At 32.8% G+C, this 17379-nt stretch overlaps 4 protein-coding genes across 6 annotated transcripts; 2 read left to right on the top strand and 2 right to left on the bottom strand.

The window, feature by feature from the left end:
- Positions 1–7: 7 nt before the first annotated feature.
- LOC103314470 (uncharacterized) lies at positions 8–6268 on the top strand. Its single transcript, XM_008200614.3, has 2 exons — positions 8–158; positions 213–6268. Exons 1-2 carry the CDS (start codon positions 8–10, stop codon positions 1319–1321), a joined length of 1260 nt encoding a protein of 419 aa, XP_008198836.1. The 3' UTR covers positions 1322–6268.
- LOC103314457 (uncharacterized) lies at positions 5559–13113 on the bottom strand. The gene is made up of 11 exons (XM_064357822.1): positions 12701–13113; positions 12519–12646; positions 12401–12466; positions 10994–11223; positions 10877–10941; positions 10515–10812; positions 8479–8571; positions 8090–8421; positions 6077–6145; positions 5762–6024; positions 5559–5709 (listed from the first exon to the last, which is right to left on the bottom strand). Exons 1-11 carry the CDS (start codon positions 12829–12831, stop codon positions 5612–5614), a joined length of 1773 nt encoding a protein of 590 aa, XP_064213892.1. The 5' UTR covers positions 12832–13113; the 3' UTR covers positions 5559–5611.
- A 375-nt stretch (positions 13114–13488) lies between these two features.
- On the bottom strand, positions 13489–15698 carry LOC658993 (uncharacterized protein). Its single transcript, XM_965334.4, has 2 exons — positions 14902–15698; positions 13489–13818 (listed from the first exon to the last, which is right to left on the bottom strand). The coding sequence occupies exons 1-2, from the start codon at positions 15696–15698 to the stop codon at positions 13533–13535; spliced, it is 1083 nt and encodes a 360-aa protein (XP_970427.1). The 3' UTR covers positions 13489–13532.
- A 313-nt stretch (positions 15699–16011) lies between these two features.
- Positions 16012–17345, top strand: LOC103314467 (STAGA complex 65 subunit gamma). Of its 3 annotated transcripts, none has more exons than XM_008200611.3 (7): positions 16012–16163; positions 16212–16403; positions 16456–16565; positions 16612–16730; positions 16781–16962; positions 17013–17165; positions 17207–17345. In XM_008200611.3, exons 1-7 carry the CDS (start codon positions 16012–16014, stop codon positions 17274–17276), a joined length of 978 nt encoding a protein of 325 aa, XP_008198833.1. In that variant the 3' UTR covers positions 17277–17345. The 3 variants fall into 3 exon arrangements, with proteins under 3 accessions (XP_008198833.1, XP_008198834.1, XP_015839593.1); XM_008200612.3 differs by having other exon boundaries at positions 17214–17345; XM_015984107.2 differs by having other exon boundaries at positions 16468–16565.
- The last annotated feature ends 34 nt before the right edge of the window (positions 17346–17379 follow it).

Genomic DNA, 17379 nt, shown 5'->3' on the forward strand with positions numbered 1-17379 from the left:
GGCGAAAATGAGCAATTCGGACGATGATTACAGCTACATTTATCTCGATTTTAACGAAAAACTCACTTCTAACATTTTTGCCAATAAAATGTTCCTGCGGATTGCCAACTTGCACAAGCCTAATCCTTTGGTCCAAATCAACGATTTGGTGTTCAAAGGTGAGTCTTGTGTGATTATTTGTGGCTTAGCTAAGGTTTCGAATGACTTGCTAGGTTCCTACGACGAGTGTGTGGGCACAAATTTATTTTTTGACGAAATCGAGGACCCCCCTTTGAAGAGCAACATTTTCGCTAAAGACACCCCAATCAGGCTCAAACCCCTGATAAGTCAGACCAAAGTGCTCAAACTGAAGCAAATCAAGCTCCCCCGCAAGGCCCCCACGGCCAAGCACCGCCAGGCCTGCGTAGTTTTAAACCTAAACCAGGAATACAACCAAGCGTTGGAGAAACTCGAGCAAGGCATTCTAAACATTGACGACATCGCGCACCGCGAGCCCGAGCCCCCGCTCACCGACCCCTTCACCGACTTGCCCCTGGAGCCGCACGTGCAGCCCCCCACGGAGCCCGAGACCGAGCTCGCCTCGCTCCTCGACTCGCTCAGCGCAGCCCCCACGTCGGCCCTCGAGGCCAAGTACGAGCGGCTCAAACGTTTAGCGCGGCGCCCCGCCAAGCGCATGAAATCGCCCGAACTGCTCCAAGACTGCGCCCCCGAGTTTCGCAACGCCTTCGAGTACCACAACCTGGAGCGGCAGGTGTGCCAAAGCAGCGACGCCTTCCGCTCGGTCTGGGGCCCCATCGTGGCCGGGGGCTGGGTGGGGGGCGTCGACGTCACGCGCTGCGTGCTCCAGGGGCTCATCCCGGCCGACGTGGACCGGGCGAAGGACGAGCAAAGGAAAATCTTCACGATTGATAATTTCGAGAATTTGTCGATTCCTGCGCGGTATTTGGTGCTGAAAAAGTGCGTGGGGCAGATTGAGGAGCTGATCGAGGGCTCGTCCAGTGAGGAGTTGAAGGAGACGGATGAAAACGGGAGGACGATTGCGGATATTTGTGACGTGTTTAGGAGGCTTGTGGGGGCTTTGGAGCTGGTTATGGGGCAGGCGGGGGAGTGGGAGGGGGGCAAGGGTACCGATTTGAGTGAAAGGGGGGACGAAGACTATGTTAAGTATAAGTACGAGCCCTCGAATGAGTTGTTCGAGACCTCACAGTTTTTTAATTATGATGAGTGGACCGATGAGGAAGAGAAGGGCATGGAGGGGGACAAGGGGCACGATTTGGGGCTCTCAGACGATAGCATAGAGGATGAGTCTGACCAAAATTAATTTGTTTTTGTAAATATTTAAAAAAATATATAGGGTGTTTCACATAATTTTGCCTGTAAAATGCCGCCAACTCGATTTCTTTTCTAGCTTGTTCACACCTTCAAAACAAAAAATTACAATCTAGTTAGTAGATAATTATTTATAAAAAACAAAAAGTTATGACATCAGTCTGACAGCTACTGTCATGGGTTTCCAAAAACTAAATAATTTGATGTGTATTATTTATATCTAGTGTTTTCTGATTTTTGTATATTTGGGCCTCGTAAAGTTATGTAAAACACCCTGTATAGTAATATTTTTGTTGTGCTTATTTTTTATACCATGAATGACAATTGCAATCATAACCAACTTGATTAAGATTTTTTTACTTATTTTTGCACAAAACCATATTTTTTAAGCTTCGTTTGGTTTAAAATACTGAAAAAAATCATAAAACAATTCTGTTAATACTAATATGTATTTTTTATTATTATTTATTAAAAGAGAGTGAAAAAAATTATATATTATCTGTGTGATAATTCTTTTTACGATTTTTTTACTTAAAACCACATTTTTTAATCTTCGTTTGGTTTAAAATACTGAAAAAAATCATAAAACAATTGTGTTAATACTAATATGTATTTTTTATTATTATTTATTAAAAGGGAGTGAAAAAAATTATGTATTATCTGTGTGATAATTCTTTTTACGATTTTTTTACTTAAAACCACATTTTTTAATCTTCGTTTGGTTTAAAATACAGAAAAAAATCATAAAACAATTGTGTTAATGCTAATATGTATTTTTTATTATTATTTATTAAAGGGGAATGAAAAAATTATGTATTATCTGTGTGATAATTCTTTTTACGATTTTTTTACTTAAAACCACATTTTTTAATCTTCGTTTGGTTTAAAATACTGAAAAAATTCATAAAACAATTGTGTTAATGCTAATATGTATTTTTTATTATTATTTATTAAAAGGGAGTGAAAAAATTATGTATTATCTGTGTGATAATTCTTTTTACGATTTTTTCACTTAAAACCACATTTTTTAATCTTCGTTTGGTTTAAAATACTGAAAAAAATCATAAAACAATTGTGTTAATGCTAATATGTATTTTTTATTATTATTTATTAAAAGGGAGTGAAAAAATTATGTATTATCTGTGTGATAATTCTTTTTACGATTTTTTTTTTACTTAAAACCACATTTTTTAAGCTTCGTTTGGTTTAAAATACTGGAAAAAATCATAAAACAATTGTGTTAATACTAATATGTATTTTTTATTATTATTTATTAAAGGGGAATGAAAAAATTATGTATTATCTGTGTGATAATTCTTTTTACGATTTTTTTACTTAAAACCACATTTTTAAAGCTTCGTTTGGTTTGAAATACTGGAAAAAATCATAAAACAATTCTGTTAATACTAATATGAATTTTTTATTATTATTTATTAAAAGAGAGTGAAAAAAATTATATATTATCTGTGTGATAATTCTTTTTACGATTTTTTTACTTAAAACCACATTTTTTAATCTTCGTTTGGTTTAAAATACTGAAAAAAATCATAAAACAATTCTGTTAATACTAATATGTATTTTTTATTATTATTTATTAAAAGGGAGTGAAAAAAATTATGTATTATCTGTGTGATAATTCTTTTTACGATTTTTTTTTACTTAAAACCACATTTTTTAATCTTCGTTTGGTTTAAAATACTGAAAAAAATCATAAAATAATTCTGTTAATACTAATATGTATTTTTTATTATTATTTATTAAAAGGGAGTGAAAAAATTATGTATTATCTGTGTGATAATTCTTTTTACGATTTTTTTTTACTTAAAACCACATTTTTTAATCTTCGTTTGGTTTAAAATACTGAAAAAAATCATAAAACAATTCTGTTAATACTAATATGTATTTTTTATTATGATTTATTAAAAGAGAGTGAAAAAAATTATGTATTATCTGTGTGATAATTCTTTTTACGATTTTTTTTTTACTTAAAACCACATTTTTTAAGCTTCGTTTGGTTTAAAATACTGGAAAAAATCATAAAACAATTGTGTTAATATTAATATGTATTTTTTATTATTATTTATTAAAGGGGAGTGAAAAAAATTATGTATTATGTGTGTGATAATTCTTTTTACGATTTTTTTACTTAAAACCACTTTTTTAAAGCTTCGTTTGGTTTAAAATACTGAAAAAAATCATAAAACAATTCTGTTAATACTAATATGTATTTTTTATTATTATTTATTAAAAGGGAGTGAAAAAAATTATGTATTATCTGTGTGATAATTCTTTTTACGATTTTTTTACTTAAAACCACATTTTTTAAGCTTCGTTTGGTTTAAAATACTGAAAAAAATCATAAAACAATTGTGTTAATGCTAATATGTATTTTTTATTATTATTTATTAAAAGGGAGTGAAAAAATTATGTATTATCTGTGTGATAATTCTTTTTACGATTTTTTTTTTACTTAAAACCACATTTTTTAATCTTCGTTTGGTTTAAAATACTGAAAAAAATCATAAAACAATTGTGTTAATACTAATATGTATTTTTTATTATGATTTATTAAAAGAGAGTGAAAAAAATTATGTATTATCTGTGTGATAATTCTTTTTACGATTTTTTTACTTAAAACCACATTTTTTAAGCTTCGTTTGGTTTAAAATACTGAAAAAATCATAAAACAATTGTGTTAATGCTAATATGTATTTTTTATTATTATTTATTAAAAGGGAGTGAAAAAATTATGTATTATCTGTGTGATAATTCTTTTTACGATTTTTTTTACTTAAAACCACATTTTTTAATCTTCGTTTGGTTTAAAATACTGAAAAAAATCATAAAACAATTGTGTTAATACTAATATGTATTTTTTATTATTATTTATTAAAAGGGAGTGAAAAAATTATGTTTTATCTGTGTGATAATTCTTTTTACGATTTTTTTTTACTTAAAACCACATTTTTTAAGCTTCGTTTGGTTTAAAATACTGAAAAAAATCATAAAACAATTCTGTTAATACTAATATGTATTTTTTATTATTATTTATTAAAGGGGAGTGAAAAAAAATATGTATTATCTGTGTGATAATTCTTTTTACGATTTTTTTTTTACTTAAAACCACATTTTTTTTGCTTCGTTTGGTTTAAAATACTGGATAATTCTTTATTAGTTTCTGAAATAAAACAAAATAGTGTATTACGTAACGAGTGTGGAAAGTGAGTGATATTGTGCGAGTGAGAGTCTTGATGCACGAGGCGCGAGCCGAGTGCGGAAAGCTCACGAGTTTTATACAATATTTTTCCCACGACCCTTGTTACGGCTAATGTGTAAACTTGGCTAGTTTGTAAAGATAGAATGGAAATTTATATTCGCATTTTAATAATTGTTCCAAGTTATTTTTTGATATTTATTTATTAATGTCAGAAGCCAGGATGGTTTTACACAAGTCAACAAATATACATAAAAATAAATAGGTACAAAAAATTGTTACACAAAAATGTCAGAAGGTTGGTAAGTTGTTTAGTTTATAAACTAGATAAAACATCCATTTCATAACCTTATTGGCATAAATTAGCCAGCGAGTTGGTTAGTTTGCCAAGTAGCTTAAATATATTTTCAGCAGTTTCACTTTGTATGTAAAAAAATATTTTTTTACTATTATAGTTATAGGAGAAGAATGTAAAAAATATTAGACAAAATATATTAATTTATTACATTTTCTTCAGTTTAAAAATATACAATTAATGGCTAGTAACAGTAGTAGATATCGTTTGGAGTAAGAACCAGTTTTTTTTTTTACTCCTAATAATGTAACCTATTTTAAAAACATATAATACTTAAAAAAATTCTCTCTATCATTGTTTATTAACGACAATTAAACTCAAAAATTCAAAAACACTAACACAACTTTATTTAGTTGATATAATTTCAAACTTAAATTATTCAGATTATTAAAAATATAAAACCGATAAAAAAAATTAACCCATCAAGAATATCTCCAAAAGCACGCGCAATTGCCGGGCTTTAGATACAAATCTTCGAGTACGAGGCGCAAGCCGAGTGCGGAAAGCTCACGAGTTTTATACAATATTTTTCCCACAACTCCAATGACCCAAAAAAATAAATTTTTATTAAACCGTTTATTTTTAAATGAACGTCGGTTATGTAACTACCTACAATAAATAATTATTTTTGATAACAAACATGTTTGTAACATGTGATAATAAAAATCTTCAAATTTTAATTTTATTATTTCATTAACAAACACAGTTTATGTTTAAATCAAGTGGCCCATCTTCGGCCCCCTTTCTACGAATTTCAGCTCCGTTGTCATTTCCTCAGTTGCTAGCATAACATACCCGTGTCTCGACAAAACTGTGGAGAGAAATATAAAACCGAACAAAAAAAATATTTTTTTTTAACCCACCAAGAACATCGCCAAAAGCACGCGCGATGTTCAAGCGACTGACGGGCTTTAGACATAAATCTTCAAGGGTCAATCGTCCGCTGACCAAAATTTTGTTCACGATTTCTTGGTGGCGAGCTTCGACGGTTGTATCCCACAACTGAACCGAATCAACAACGGCTTGTTCAAGCGTTAGAACCGAACCGGTCAATTCACGAGATTGAAATTCGCTCGGCAAAGTTATATAGTCGAGGTCTTTAACAAGCGAGGGCTCCACGTCAGCGCTAATAAGGGGAAATGTGGAAAATGCTAAATTTTGAATAAGGGTTGACTCACAGTCTGCGACGTTTTCGCGGCGATTCCAAAAGTTCGTCGACAGCTCGCACTTGTTCGACGCTTCGTTCTCTAAAGTTAGGAATTTTTTGATTTGCTCAAAGAATATAACGCATCCAGAGGTCATCTAAGACATTAGTTACTAATTTTTTGTCAATGACTCCAAGTGAGATTAGGGGACGAAACGAGAGAAAATTGAATCGTTTTATTTAAAAAAACTTGCGCTTGTTATTTTTCTTAAAAACATCTTTCGAAATCTTTAAAAAATCATATCTTCCTCATTATAAAAGATACACATTTGAAACAAAGACATTATACAGGCACTTTTTTTCAGAGAATCTAATAATGTTATCAGCGATTTTTTTCAACCATTCGTTTAACTGTAATAACGTAAAGTTGTATTTTTTTAAATAGGAATCATAGTTGGCTATGACATTTTCGAAAAGCTTATTTTTTTCTGATTTGATACGTCTATTTGTGTAATACATTAATTTTAAATGTTTAAGAAAAAACAAAACATTTCGCTTTTTCTTTATAGTAGGCCATGAAAAAATTTTGGATTTTTAATTAAAACTATGAAAATTGTATTACCCAACAAGTATTTATAATATAATGATTTTTTAAACCCTAATTAATTCAAAAACAGCATAATAAATTTTTATTAGATCAAATTTTTGCAATTAATAAAAACTATTTGTTTTTATATTTAAAATGGCAAGCTCACGTTGTCGTTCTATTTTCCAATTTTAAACTTGAAATGTCGGAAGAAGAAAAATCTTATTAATTGTATGATTGCGTATCAATAAAATTTTATTTTACAAAAAAATGTCAATCCAAACACCAAAATCAAATTCCATCTGCGGTAAAAAAATACACAACATTATCAACGTCACCTCCATTGCACTAAATCATAAAAAAGTGGCATCTAGTGGTAGTGACACATCGTTTGCAATTTTCTGCACATTTTTTATGTAATTAAAATCTGCGACGCTCGTATATTTGTTCAATTGAAAATAACTTTAACTTATTTTTATAATTTCACATTTTTTACTTTAATAACCGTTCACAAAATTTCTAGATTATTCACACCTTTTATGTGAAATAATTTTTCCATGGCCAACTACTTTCAAATATTTTAAATATATTTTTTATCAAAAATATAAAAAAACATCAAATTATATTTATATCGTTTTGAGTTCAGAAAAAAATAAACTTCTCGAAAATGTCATAGCCAACTATGATTCTCATTTAAAAAAATACAACTTTATGTTATTACAGCTAAACGAATGATTAAAAAAAAACTGTAGGTGCTGTAGAGTTTTTATTTTATTCCACTTTAAAAAATATAAGTTTGGTCCACCAGCCTGTATGCAACGCTCTGTGTATAATAAAAATATTTTCTGTTTGGGTAATTTAAATAGATAGATCGAATAATTGAAACGGCTTTGCAATATTTCAAATACCAAAAAAGTTATAAACCGGTTACACATCCCTGGGTCATTTATTATTTTAGTAATTATTTTTTGCTCTTTTTGTTTTTTATTTAGTTTTATTATTACAATATTTTACATTTCTTTGAGTTAAATAAAAATAAATAAAATAAAGATAAATGCTTTCGTTTGTTTTTTAAGAGAGGTTGATCACATTAACTTTAACTTATTTTTATAATTTCACATTTTTTACTTTAATAACCGTTCACAAAATTTCTAGATTATTCACACCTTTTATGTGAAATAATTTGTCCATGACCAACTACTTTCAAATATTTTAAATATATTTTTTATCGAAAATATAAAAAAACATCAAAAAAATAAGCTTCTCGAAAATGTCATAGCCAACTATAATTCTCATTTTAAAAAATAAAACTTTATGTTATTACAGCTAAACGAATGGTTGAAAAAAATCGTCGTTTCGCATCCTAATCTATAATAAACCATAGTCCAAGTAAAAAAAACGCCTTGGTCTTAGATGATCGCTAGATGGCGTATTATACAGAGTGTTTGCCCGCTTATATACTTTTCGAGTGTCGGAGGCCTTGCAACGCCCGGTATCATTGACCCAGGCGAGACCACTTCAGTTTCCACTGGTAGCACCTGGGGAACTTCTTCAGCAATTACCATTTGCTCGGAAAGTGGGGGAATCGGGAGCGCAGTTGTGGATAGTTTAAATGGTGGTGTTTTAGCAGTTGATCGTTTCTCCGAAGATTGGAAGGAATCAGTAGGTTTTCGACCATCGTCGATCTCATTTTCCTTTGTTACTAGATAAAGGTTTAGAAGGTTATTTAAATGGGGCTCTTTTTTGTTGATTGGTAGTTGACGGGGTTCGGGAAAGCCGATGAATTCTCCCGCCTAGACACAATTAAAATAAACTGTAAAATAGATAATGGGGAAAAAATTAATACGTACGCCAGGACGGTCGATTCGTACAAATTTCGGAGCTTTTGTTGAGAGGGCAAATTTGTTTGTGGGCGGTTTTTCCTTCCTTTGGCCGGGTGGCGGCTGCAAAATAGTGAAGTATTTCTTTTTCAAAGTAATTTTGGTATCGAAATGAGTTTTTTTTTTGTAGTGGATAATCATTTAAATTGAATTCTAAAATTTACATACACGTTATTTTGAAATAATAATGTCAACGTGTGTGAGGATTTTTTAATAAACCATGCATTTTGTGCCTTACTTTATTATTATTTCATTTATTTTTTTATGTTTTTTCAATAGTATTCAAATAATAATAATAATAATAATAACAATATGTGACAAGTCAAAAAACAAAATAAATAATATCGAACTCTCCTTTAGATTATCCTGAGTTGTTCAACTAGCTCAAAGCAAAATAATTTTTATTTTAACAAATTTTCTTCGTATTTAGATATTTACACTCTTCTTGAGGCAGAAACTTATTATTTTACGAGATTTTTTAAGTTTATAGGAAGAATTAAATTACAAAATCATCGGACTATGATAAAAAAATCTATATTCTGTCACCTTCTCAGCCACTCATGAGTTCAAAACTCACTTATTTTATAAAAATTTCGTTGAAAATGAGTCAAAAATTGGCAAATTTTCCTATTTAAAAAATTTTTTTTTTGAATTTTTGAAAAAATCGATATTTTTTAAATTAATTTCTTAAGGAGCACTTTTAACTGTGTATCTTATAGAACAAAGACAAATAGTAAAAAATTTCACTATTTCGACCCTTTTAGCACATTGGTTATTTAAAAACGTGATTATTTGGAATAACTTTGTACGAAATAAGCTGAAAAGTCACAATAACGTTTATAATAGTTTTGCATTTTTCTCAAAAATCAGCTGAGAAATCACTAAATTTGATCGAAAAGTACAACGTTTTGGCAGTTTTTAGAACATCTTCAGTAAAATTTCGCCATAAATTTTCAAAATCAGTTTAAAAATAGAGCAATATTTGTATTTTTTGAGAATTATTAACCAAGTTATTCCGCAGTTTTTGCGAAATTTTGAATAAACTTTTTTGAAAAAAACACCGAATCGTTGCTAAAAACCGAGGTATCTAGATAAAACTGAATCAAAAAAACGGTATCATAATCTTTTTCGTCTAAAAAAAAAACATATATCCCAAAATTTTGGTAAAAAGAAACCAAAAAATCGCCGAATTGGATCGAAAACATTGTTATTATTTTTGCTGTTTACAAAAGATCATGTATATATTTTTCAACTTTTCCTTAAAAATAGCGAAATTTTATTTAACCTGCCTGAAAAATCAATCAAATGAATAGAAATGAAATGATTTTTTAAAGTCGAACATAATATCTTTGGAAAATTACTCCGAATGTTTAGGATTTTCGTTTGGATTGTAATAAGAAAACAGAAAATAAAATAAGCAAAAAAAAGCTCTAAGTTTAAAAAGTTTGGAAGCAAATTATGAACACCCTGCAGTAATAATGTTATCAAGGAGGCACTGTTTGTATTTTTTTTATTTTTAAAATTAATGGTGTAAAACGATTTTTTTGATTTTTTTTTAACAGTAATCCCTTAACCGATTTGAAAATAATTTTAGGGACATATTAGGAGCCAATATGATAACAGCATGCCACTAAAAAAATATATTATTGTGACGTTATTCCTTTTTGGGGACACTGTACAGTCAAAAATATTTGCTTGCTAAATGCTACATTGTAAAGTTTTTCGTTTTGCAAAATTTTGATGAAATAAATAAAAAAATCACAGAATTCTATCGAAAATATTGTGTTATATATACGTTTTCCCGTCAGACAATCAATTGTTTAGGCAGCTTTCCTTAAAATAATAGCAAAAAAGGGTTGAATTGGATTAAGAATGGTGCACTTTTTGTTTTTTTTTCGACCGTTTAAACACGCATCTGTAATAAAATCTCAGTTTTTTTCGCAACTTTTTTTGTTAAATAGTGTGAAATAAGTGTTTTTGAGACAATTAATTGGTTAAAAAATTACGTGTCTTTCTTCGGCGGCTTCCACCAAGAGCTCCCTCAGAGGCGGCCTCGGAAGCGTCACTTCAAGCTCAGCTTGCGCCTCCCTTACGATTGTTTCAAGTCGTTGGGGAGCAACACTGTGGGGCCTTGCCCCAGGTGTCACTTCAGCACCTGCAGGCTGATGAACCATGGCCTGCAGAGTCAAAACAACAGGTCCTAAGTCGGGTTCAGACGGGGTACTTGACGGTAGTCTTTGCCGGCGCCTTATTTCACGAACTTGTACCCCTTCTTCACCAGGAAGTGAAGCCGGAAGGCGGGTTCTAGATTTACAAAAAAAAAACAAAAACAGTGCTGGAACAAAAATTAATTATAGATAAAACCAACCGAAGAAATTGCTCTTCTTCGGGCGGAGGCGGTCCTAAAGGGCCAAAGTCTTCCCCAAGCGTCATCTAAAACCATTTAATTTAATTCGTTCAAAGTGGATAAAATGTGCAAAGCAACCTCTTGTGATGGTGGTGGAATGTGGGTTTCCCTTAAAGTGATTTCATCAAGGCGGGCTTGGACAACGCTCAGTTCTTGCCCAATATCTGGTAATGGAATTTTAACATCGGCGAGCAATTCGGCCACAGTTTTATCAATTTCACTCTGAGGAGTGCTTTCCTCAGAACGGCGACGTTTTGTGCCCTTTTGCCGCGGAATGGGAGTTGGCTGTTTTGGAAATCCTGCCAAAGCTAATTCCATTTTTTTTTAAATACATTGCAATTATGAATAATAAAATATTTCCGTGATAACGAGAACCACTGATTTTTTTAAAAAAGCCCTAAATTTTATTGCATTTTTTAACTTTTAATACTGATGATTTTAATCTAAACTTGTATTAGTCGATTCTGCCTAGTTTTTGAAATAATTTAACTTTTTTGACAAAAAAACGTTTTATTTAAAAATTTATTACACAAAAACCAAGAATCGTGGAACAGTAGGACTTTCACCACTTTATAGGGAAAAGTTCAAACTTAAATCTGTTACAATTGTTTAGCGCAGTGCAATTAGAAACATAAAAAAATTAAGAAGTTTGTTAAAAGTTGAATAACTTGAAAAAGTTAAATGGAACACTCTATTTTTTGTTCTTGCTTCTCAAAGATTATTAAATTGTCTAGCTAAAAACATAAAGTTTCAAATGTCTAAAGTTAATAACTAAAAAGATATTTCACTTTAAAAGTTAATTTCAACAACATAGCACACTATTCATGAGCATTGTTGTTACCATAGTAACCATACCATAACCATAGCAACTCCACCCCAGACCATTTGATGGAGTTTATACGGGAATTAAAAATTCGCCAAAAATATTAAAACTTTATTTATTTCACTGTAATAAGTGACAAATAATGGCCTAAGGGTAACATTAAAGTTGATATTAGCAGAAAATTTCACTTTCGACTAATGAAATAATAGTTAGTAATTTTTTTAATGTTTAATGTTAAATATCTTTTGAATAATCAGCAAAAGACACTTAACTGTTAATGTTTTTAGAAAGACAATTTAAAGGTCTTTTAGATGCAAAAATAAAAAATTGGGTGTTCCATTTAAAATTTTGAAGTTATTCAACTTGCAACAAACCTCTTCATTTTTTATCTTCTTGATCGCAGTAAGCTAATAAAAATTATAATTCCTTTAAGTTTGAACATCCTTTTTTAAGTGGTGAAAGTTCTAAAAAAAAATATACGTGGTCTTGCTCTACAAATTAATTTCCCTAGGTGTATTGCTGGTTGCATTGTAGGGACGCAAGTTATATCTAAACACCTTGTATATTTAGAATGACTCTATACAACAATTGTAATATTAAAAACAAAGGCATAATGCAACCAAACTTGTCAATGTTCATCACAGAAACAAGAAATTATATACCTGTGGTAACTTCCACCGGTGGAAGCACCCGTGGCTCCACAGTCGACAGCACCTTAACCACCTCATCTGAAACCCCAAATTGCAAAAAATCGCCCAAATATCGCGCCACAAACATTACCAATGAACAAAACCACCTTTTGCCTGTAAATTTTCAGCGTCCCATTGACCAGCAACGAAGAAAGCCGAAGCGAAAATCGCGCATTGGGGTTGTCGGAGTCCGAGCAGAGAAACTCCATTATATCGTCACTGCCATATCATTGAATTAGCCAAATGGGGGCCCAACTAAACAATAGCTCTTACCCTAACTTAACCAAGTCCACCTCCAAGACATTTTTCTTCGTTAGGTACTTTATGCCTCTGGTTGCGGCCAACCAGGACAAACCAAAGCGCGCTCGGTGTTGGCGGTTTAATAAAATCAAATCGAAAAACATTTTCCTAAGCTTTTCACTTGTGAAAACACCGAATAAAGCACAGGAGGACGCTAAAATAACTCGTTATTTTGAAATCAAGTCGCTTTTGACGCTTTTCCAACGAAGACACAGAGGTGCCAACGGCACGGAACGGAAGTATGAAGGCGAATTAACAAAATCCGGGACGAAATTAACAATAAGTATCCACGTTTGTGGGACAATTCGTGATTAAACTTGCATGGTGTTATTGAAACGGTGTGTTTGCTACGTTTTTTCACGTTTTATTGGGGCTGATTGATAGTTTTTGTTGGTAGGACTGAGGGGTAAGGGGTTGGTCTTGTTTCACGTAAAAAAATTATTTAGATCATATTTTCTGTTATTTTTTATGATTATCGGAGGACTATAACTAAGGAGAGAAAATCGCAGGATTTTCTGAACCCTGAAGATAGTACGGGCACAGATTTCCTTAATCTGTGGTACGGGAGAGGAAAAATGAGGGTGCTTCGAGCGTTATTTGGCGCCAAATTCATTTACTAATTGCTTGGAAAAAGAGCAGAAATATTGAGCTTTGTACTCATAACAGACGATTAAAATTTTCATAAGAAACATGAGATTTTTTTTAATCTAGTTTGGCTGTATTTCTTAATTTAAAATGGCAATGGGTAAAATTGAATAAAATTCTTACTTAAAATATTTTTATTGTAAAACATTACAAAACTTATTTATTCATTCACTTCAACACTATCATTAAATTTGGGTCTCAAGGCGGCCAAGGTCACTAAAATGGCTTCTTCGGTCCTTATTGTTTTGGATCCTTGGTTGGGCAAAGTGTTTAAATAATGATCAAAAAGAAATTTTGGATCATCCACATTTAAAACACTGTCACTCTCTAACGCCAGTTCCAGTCCTTGGACCCCACCAAAAACAACTAAAACGTGCTTAAAAGTGGGGCATTTGAATTCATCAACGGAGGTTCCTTTATCTGAAGTGCCTATAGTCAGATCATAACTGAAAAAAAAAATAAAAAATAAAAAATTTGAGTATCAATAAGTGTACGGAAGACTATCTGTTAGGAGGCGAAAAAAAATCGCACCCAAAGATGTAGTACGGCAAAGTAAAAATGAGGGCGCTTCCTGCGTTATTTGGCACCAAATCGCTTTAAATTAATTTTATTCTAAGGAAAAAATGCAGAAAGACTAAAATTTTCGTAAGAAACATGAGAAAAGTTTTTTTTCAAAATAAAAATTTGCGCTTCGACACGTATTTTTCAAAACAGTGCGAATACGGTTAAAGATACAAGAAAAATGTTAAGAAGAAAATTGTAGAGAATTAAATTTTCTTTAAAAAAGTCTGCGAGAGCATATCTCTATTGTCAACGATTTAGGCCCTAAAGACGTTCAAAGACGCTCAAGCAACGGATTACCGGTGGTCAAGTAACACAAAGTTAATTTATACCTAAACCGTTAAAGATAGAAATATGGCGTCGCAGACTTTTTTTTAGGAAATTTAATTCTCTACAACTTTGTTCCTTACACTTTTTTTGTATCTTCAACCGTATTCCCAGCGTTTTGATAAATATGCTACGGTGCGCAAAAAATTAGCAATTTGCGTTCCACCTTTTATTTTTGCAAACGCTACGAATACGGTTGAAGATACAAAAAAAGTGTAAGGAAGGAAGTTGTAGAGAATTAAATTTTCTACAAAAAAGTCCGCGACACCACATTTCCATCTTCAACGGTTTAGGTGTAAATTAACTTTAAAACTTGACCACCGGCAAAATGAAAAAAATTCGTCGCTTGCGTGTCTTTGAACGACTTTGGGGCCTAAACCATTGACGATAGAAATATAGTCTCGCGGACTTTTTTGTAGGAAATTTAATTCTCTACAACTTTTATCTGAACATTTTTCTTGTATCTGTAACCGTATTCGCAGCGTTTTGAAAAATATGGGGCAGAATGTAAATTGGTAAAACTTTGAATTTTTTTTATCTCCTATTATTGATAATTTGCTGCTCTATCTGCCCGTATTTTTTTTATTCGCCTTGTGCTAACCGTTATTTAATTACAACCTTGAGATATCCGTAGCACTTACCCATCCTTGTAGGGACTTTGCGAAAAAACTTTCGACAACGAATTAGCCAACCTGATAGTGTACCCCCAGTAAACCCCCGTTTCGCTTTTCGGGGTCGAGGGGGCCACAACCGTCCCTTTCAACTTTTTGCTCGATTCCTGTTGTGCTGACAACTTAACAGTACACCTTATCCCAGGTGTTAGCAACTTATCAACATGTACTTCCTTCAACAGCCCCACATTCACAATTGAGCCCCGTCCCGGCTTCACCGGTTTATTCAAAACCACCCCTTCCCTAAACTCAAACTCCTCGTCCTTCGTCAGATGATGGGGCGCATTTAGCGGATTCAAAATCCCGCAAAATTTCAAATGATTATGAATGGGAAAAAAATGCTTGCGCAAGTACTGAGGACACTCCATGTACTGCAAAATGCGCCCCAGTTGCACACAACTCTCGCGCATTGTTTTCAGCCCGTAGTTGTCCTCCAGTTCGGCTTTTTTAGCCGTTGATTCGTCACCATAATCGTCAAAAACTACAATTTCGTCAACTTGGAAAATACAAGCTGCACGGGCGATTTGGCCCGATAAGTAGGCGCGGAGTTCGGGGGACTGGGCCGTTTCGAGGATTGAGCCAGGGACGGCGATTGAGACAGTGGGGGGCGCCTTTTTGTTGGGGGACACTTGGGGGGTTTCTGGCACTTTCTGCTTCTCTAATTTTTTCGCCAGGTTTTGCTCCTTCCATTTGCGCTTCTCCTCCTTGCGGATTTTGTTAATCTCGCTCCAACTTTTCTGTTTTTGCTCGGTTTTTAGGCGCCCCATGGTGTGAGATAACCTCACTCAAGTGTCACTGTCACTGTCATTGACTGTCAATAGATAGCTCGCAACTTTAATAATAAAAAATTTATTGTTGCATCTTTTTTTTCTACTTCTTAGTACACTTCTGGGGACAATAAACACCAATGAATTCAATGGAAGTCACCAAAAATAATATACAGTGTTTTAAACGTTTCAATGCCGGGCTTTCCAGGCACTTTCCAGGCGATCTATTTTTTTAGTTACGTCATTTACGTCAACAGTACTAGTTTGAGGTTATCTTCAATTTTGAAAATTAGTTTTTTTACTAAATAAAAACATGGAACGAGTAAAATACTGGGAAGAGAGCCGAATGGAGGGCCCACGGGAGCAAGTGCCCGACGTGACGGCCGATATCGAACTCTCCATGAATAAATTTTTCCTCAACAATTTGGAAGAGAACGAAAACATAATCAAGACTGAAAAAATCACGTATAAAATGACAATTTTTCCACATTTCGCTATACCGGAGTGTTGTAGGGTGCCCCCTTTGAACCCCTTGATACTTTACTCAATTGCATTACACCAACAAGCAAACAACATTTCCGAAATGATTAAACAAAACGAGAGTGCAAAAAGTACCGAAAAAGTCGATTTCCATACACCTGAGTTTGCCAACAGTGAGAATCTCACAATCAAGCATAATTTGAATTTTTCCAAAAACGATTTTGTGTGAGTGGCTTGATTCAGAAATTAGGTTGGCAGCATTGATGTTAACTTGTAGGAACTTTGGTAGAGATCAGGACGTTGAAGTCAACGAATTGAGCAAAACTATAGTCCGTAAAGTTTTAACTAAGGCCATTGCCACGCTTTTTGCCCACATTGGATACGAAAGTATTTTTTTTTGGGGGATTTTATTGTTTTAATAGCTTGGTTACAGCCTGCCAGCAAAGCGCACTTGATGTTCTGACTGATGTTTTGCACGAGTTTTACCGCAAAATAACAAGTCACGTAAAAATTGCGCTAGAAGATCAAGAAAAAAATCGTTCAGGGTTTCCGGTAAGTATTGTTTATGTTGGCGGTAACCACCACTGCCAACTTAATTTCAGCACGTTATGGAGCGCGTTTTAACTGAGATGGGCATGGGTGGGATTAAGGGATTAAATGATTATTACCAATCAAGGGTAATAAAATATGTGTCAGTGCTTGAAAATAGGTGCCAACAGTTGTGTGACGATTATAATGCGTCGCTACTTCCAAGGCCACCTTCGCCTGTTGATAAAATTAACAAGTAATAGTTTTTTTTTTTCTAATAAGGGTGGTAATAATTGAATAATTTAGGGTCGTAAGAGTTAAAGTGGAGGAAGAAGATGTTGTGGAAGTTGAAAATCCGGAAGTGCATTTTTCGACAATGGACGGTGATGTGAATTTTTCGATACTCGAGCCCGGTTACCAACTTTTGAAAAGTTTGGATAACTTGGAAGCTGAGACAAAGTAGTTTTTACTGCGGTTTTACTTCAATTAATTGATTTTAGTTCACAGGGAATGACCGATAGTGTGGAAAATATCACTGTTAGCGAATCACCGTCTTTCTCCCTACAGTAGGAAAAGAATATTTTTAATTCCACTTTGTAATTTTTTTATTTGTAATAAAGTTTGAATTATTTTTGAAAATTGAGTTTTTCTAGTGAAACCCTTCCTTAATTTA

Source organism: Tribolium castaneum, chromosome 7 (assembly GCF_031307605.1).
Source record: "Tribolium castaneum strain GA2 chromosome 7, icTriCast1.1, whole genome shotgun sequence".
Classification (NCBI taxonomy): Eukaryota; Metazoa; Arthropoda; class Insecta; order Coleoptera; family Tenebrionidae; genus Tribolium; species Tribolium castaneum.

Excerpts from the sequence above, each read along its gene's own strand:
- LOC103314470 (XM_008200614.3), top strand. The coding sequence starts at position 8 with ATGAGCAATTCGGACGATGATTACAGCTACATTTATCTCGATTTTAAC. Across the intron at positions 159-212 it reads CAACGATTTGGTGTTCAAAG|GTTCCTACGACGAGTGTGTG; the intron begins GTGAGTCTTGTG and ends ATGACTTGCTAG.
- LOC103314457 (XM_064357822.1), bottom strand. The coding sequence starts at position 12,831 with ATGTTTTTCGATTTGATTTTATTAAACCGCCAACACCGAGCGCGCTTT. Across the intron at positions 10,813-10,876 it reads GAAGAAGAGCAATTTCTTCG|AACCCGCCTTCCGGCTTCAC; the intron begins GTTGGTTTTATC and ends TTGTAAATCTAG. Across the intron at positions 5,710-5,761 it reads TGCTTTTGGCGATGTTCTTG|TTTTGTCGAGACACGGGTAT; the intron begins GTGGGTTAAAAA and ends TTCTCTCCACAG.
- LOC103314467 (XM_008200611.3), top strand. The coding sequence starts at position 16,012 with ATGGAACGAGTAAAATACTGGGAAGAGAGCCGAATGGAGGGCCCACGG. Across the intron at positions 16,963-17,012 it reads CCTGTTGATAAAATTAACAA|GGTCGTAAGAGTTAAAGTGG; the intron begins GTAATAGTTTTT and ends TGAATAATTTAG. Across the intron at positions 17,166-17,206 it reads AACTTGGAAGCTGAGACAAA|TTCACAGGGAATGACCGATA; the intron begins GTAGTTTTTACT and ends AATTGATTTTAG.
- LOC658993 (XM_965334.4), bottom strand. The coding sequence starts at position 15,698 with ATGGGGCGCCTAAAAACCGAGCAAAAACAGAAAAGTTGGAGCGAGATT. Across the intron at positions 13,819-14,901 it reads CAAAGTCCCTACAAGGATGG|TTATGATCTGACTATAGGCA; the intron begins GTAAGTGCTACG and ends TTTTTTTTTCAG.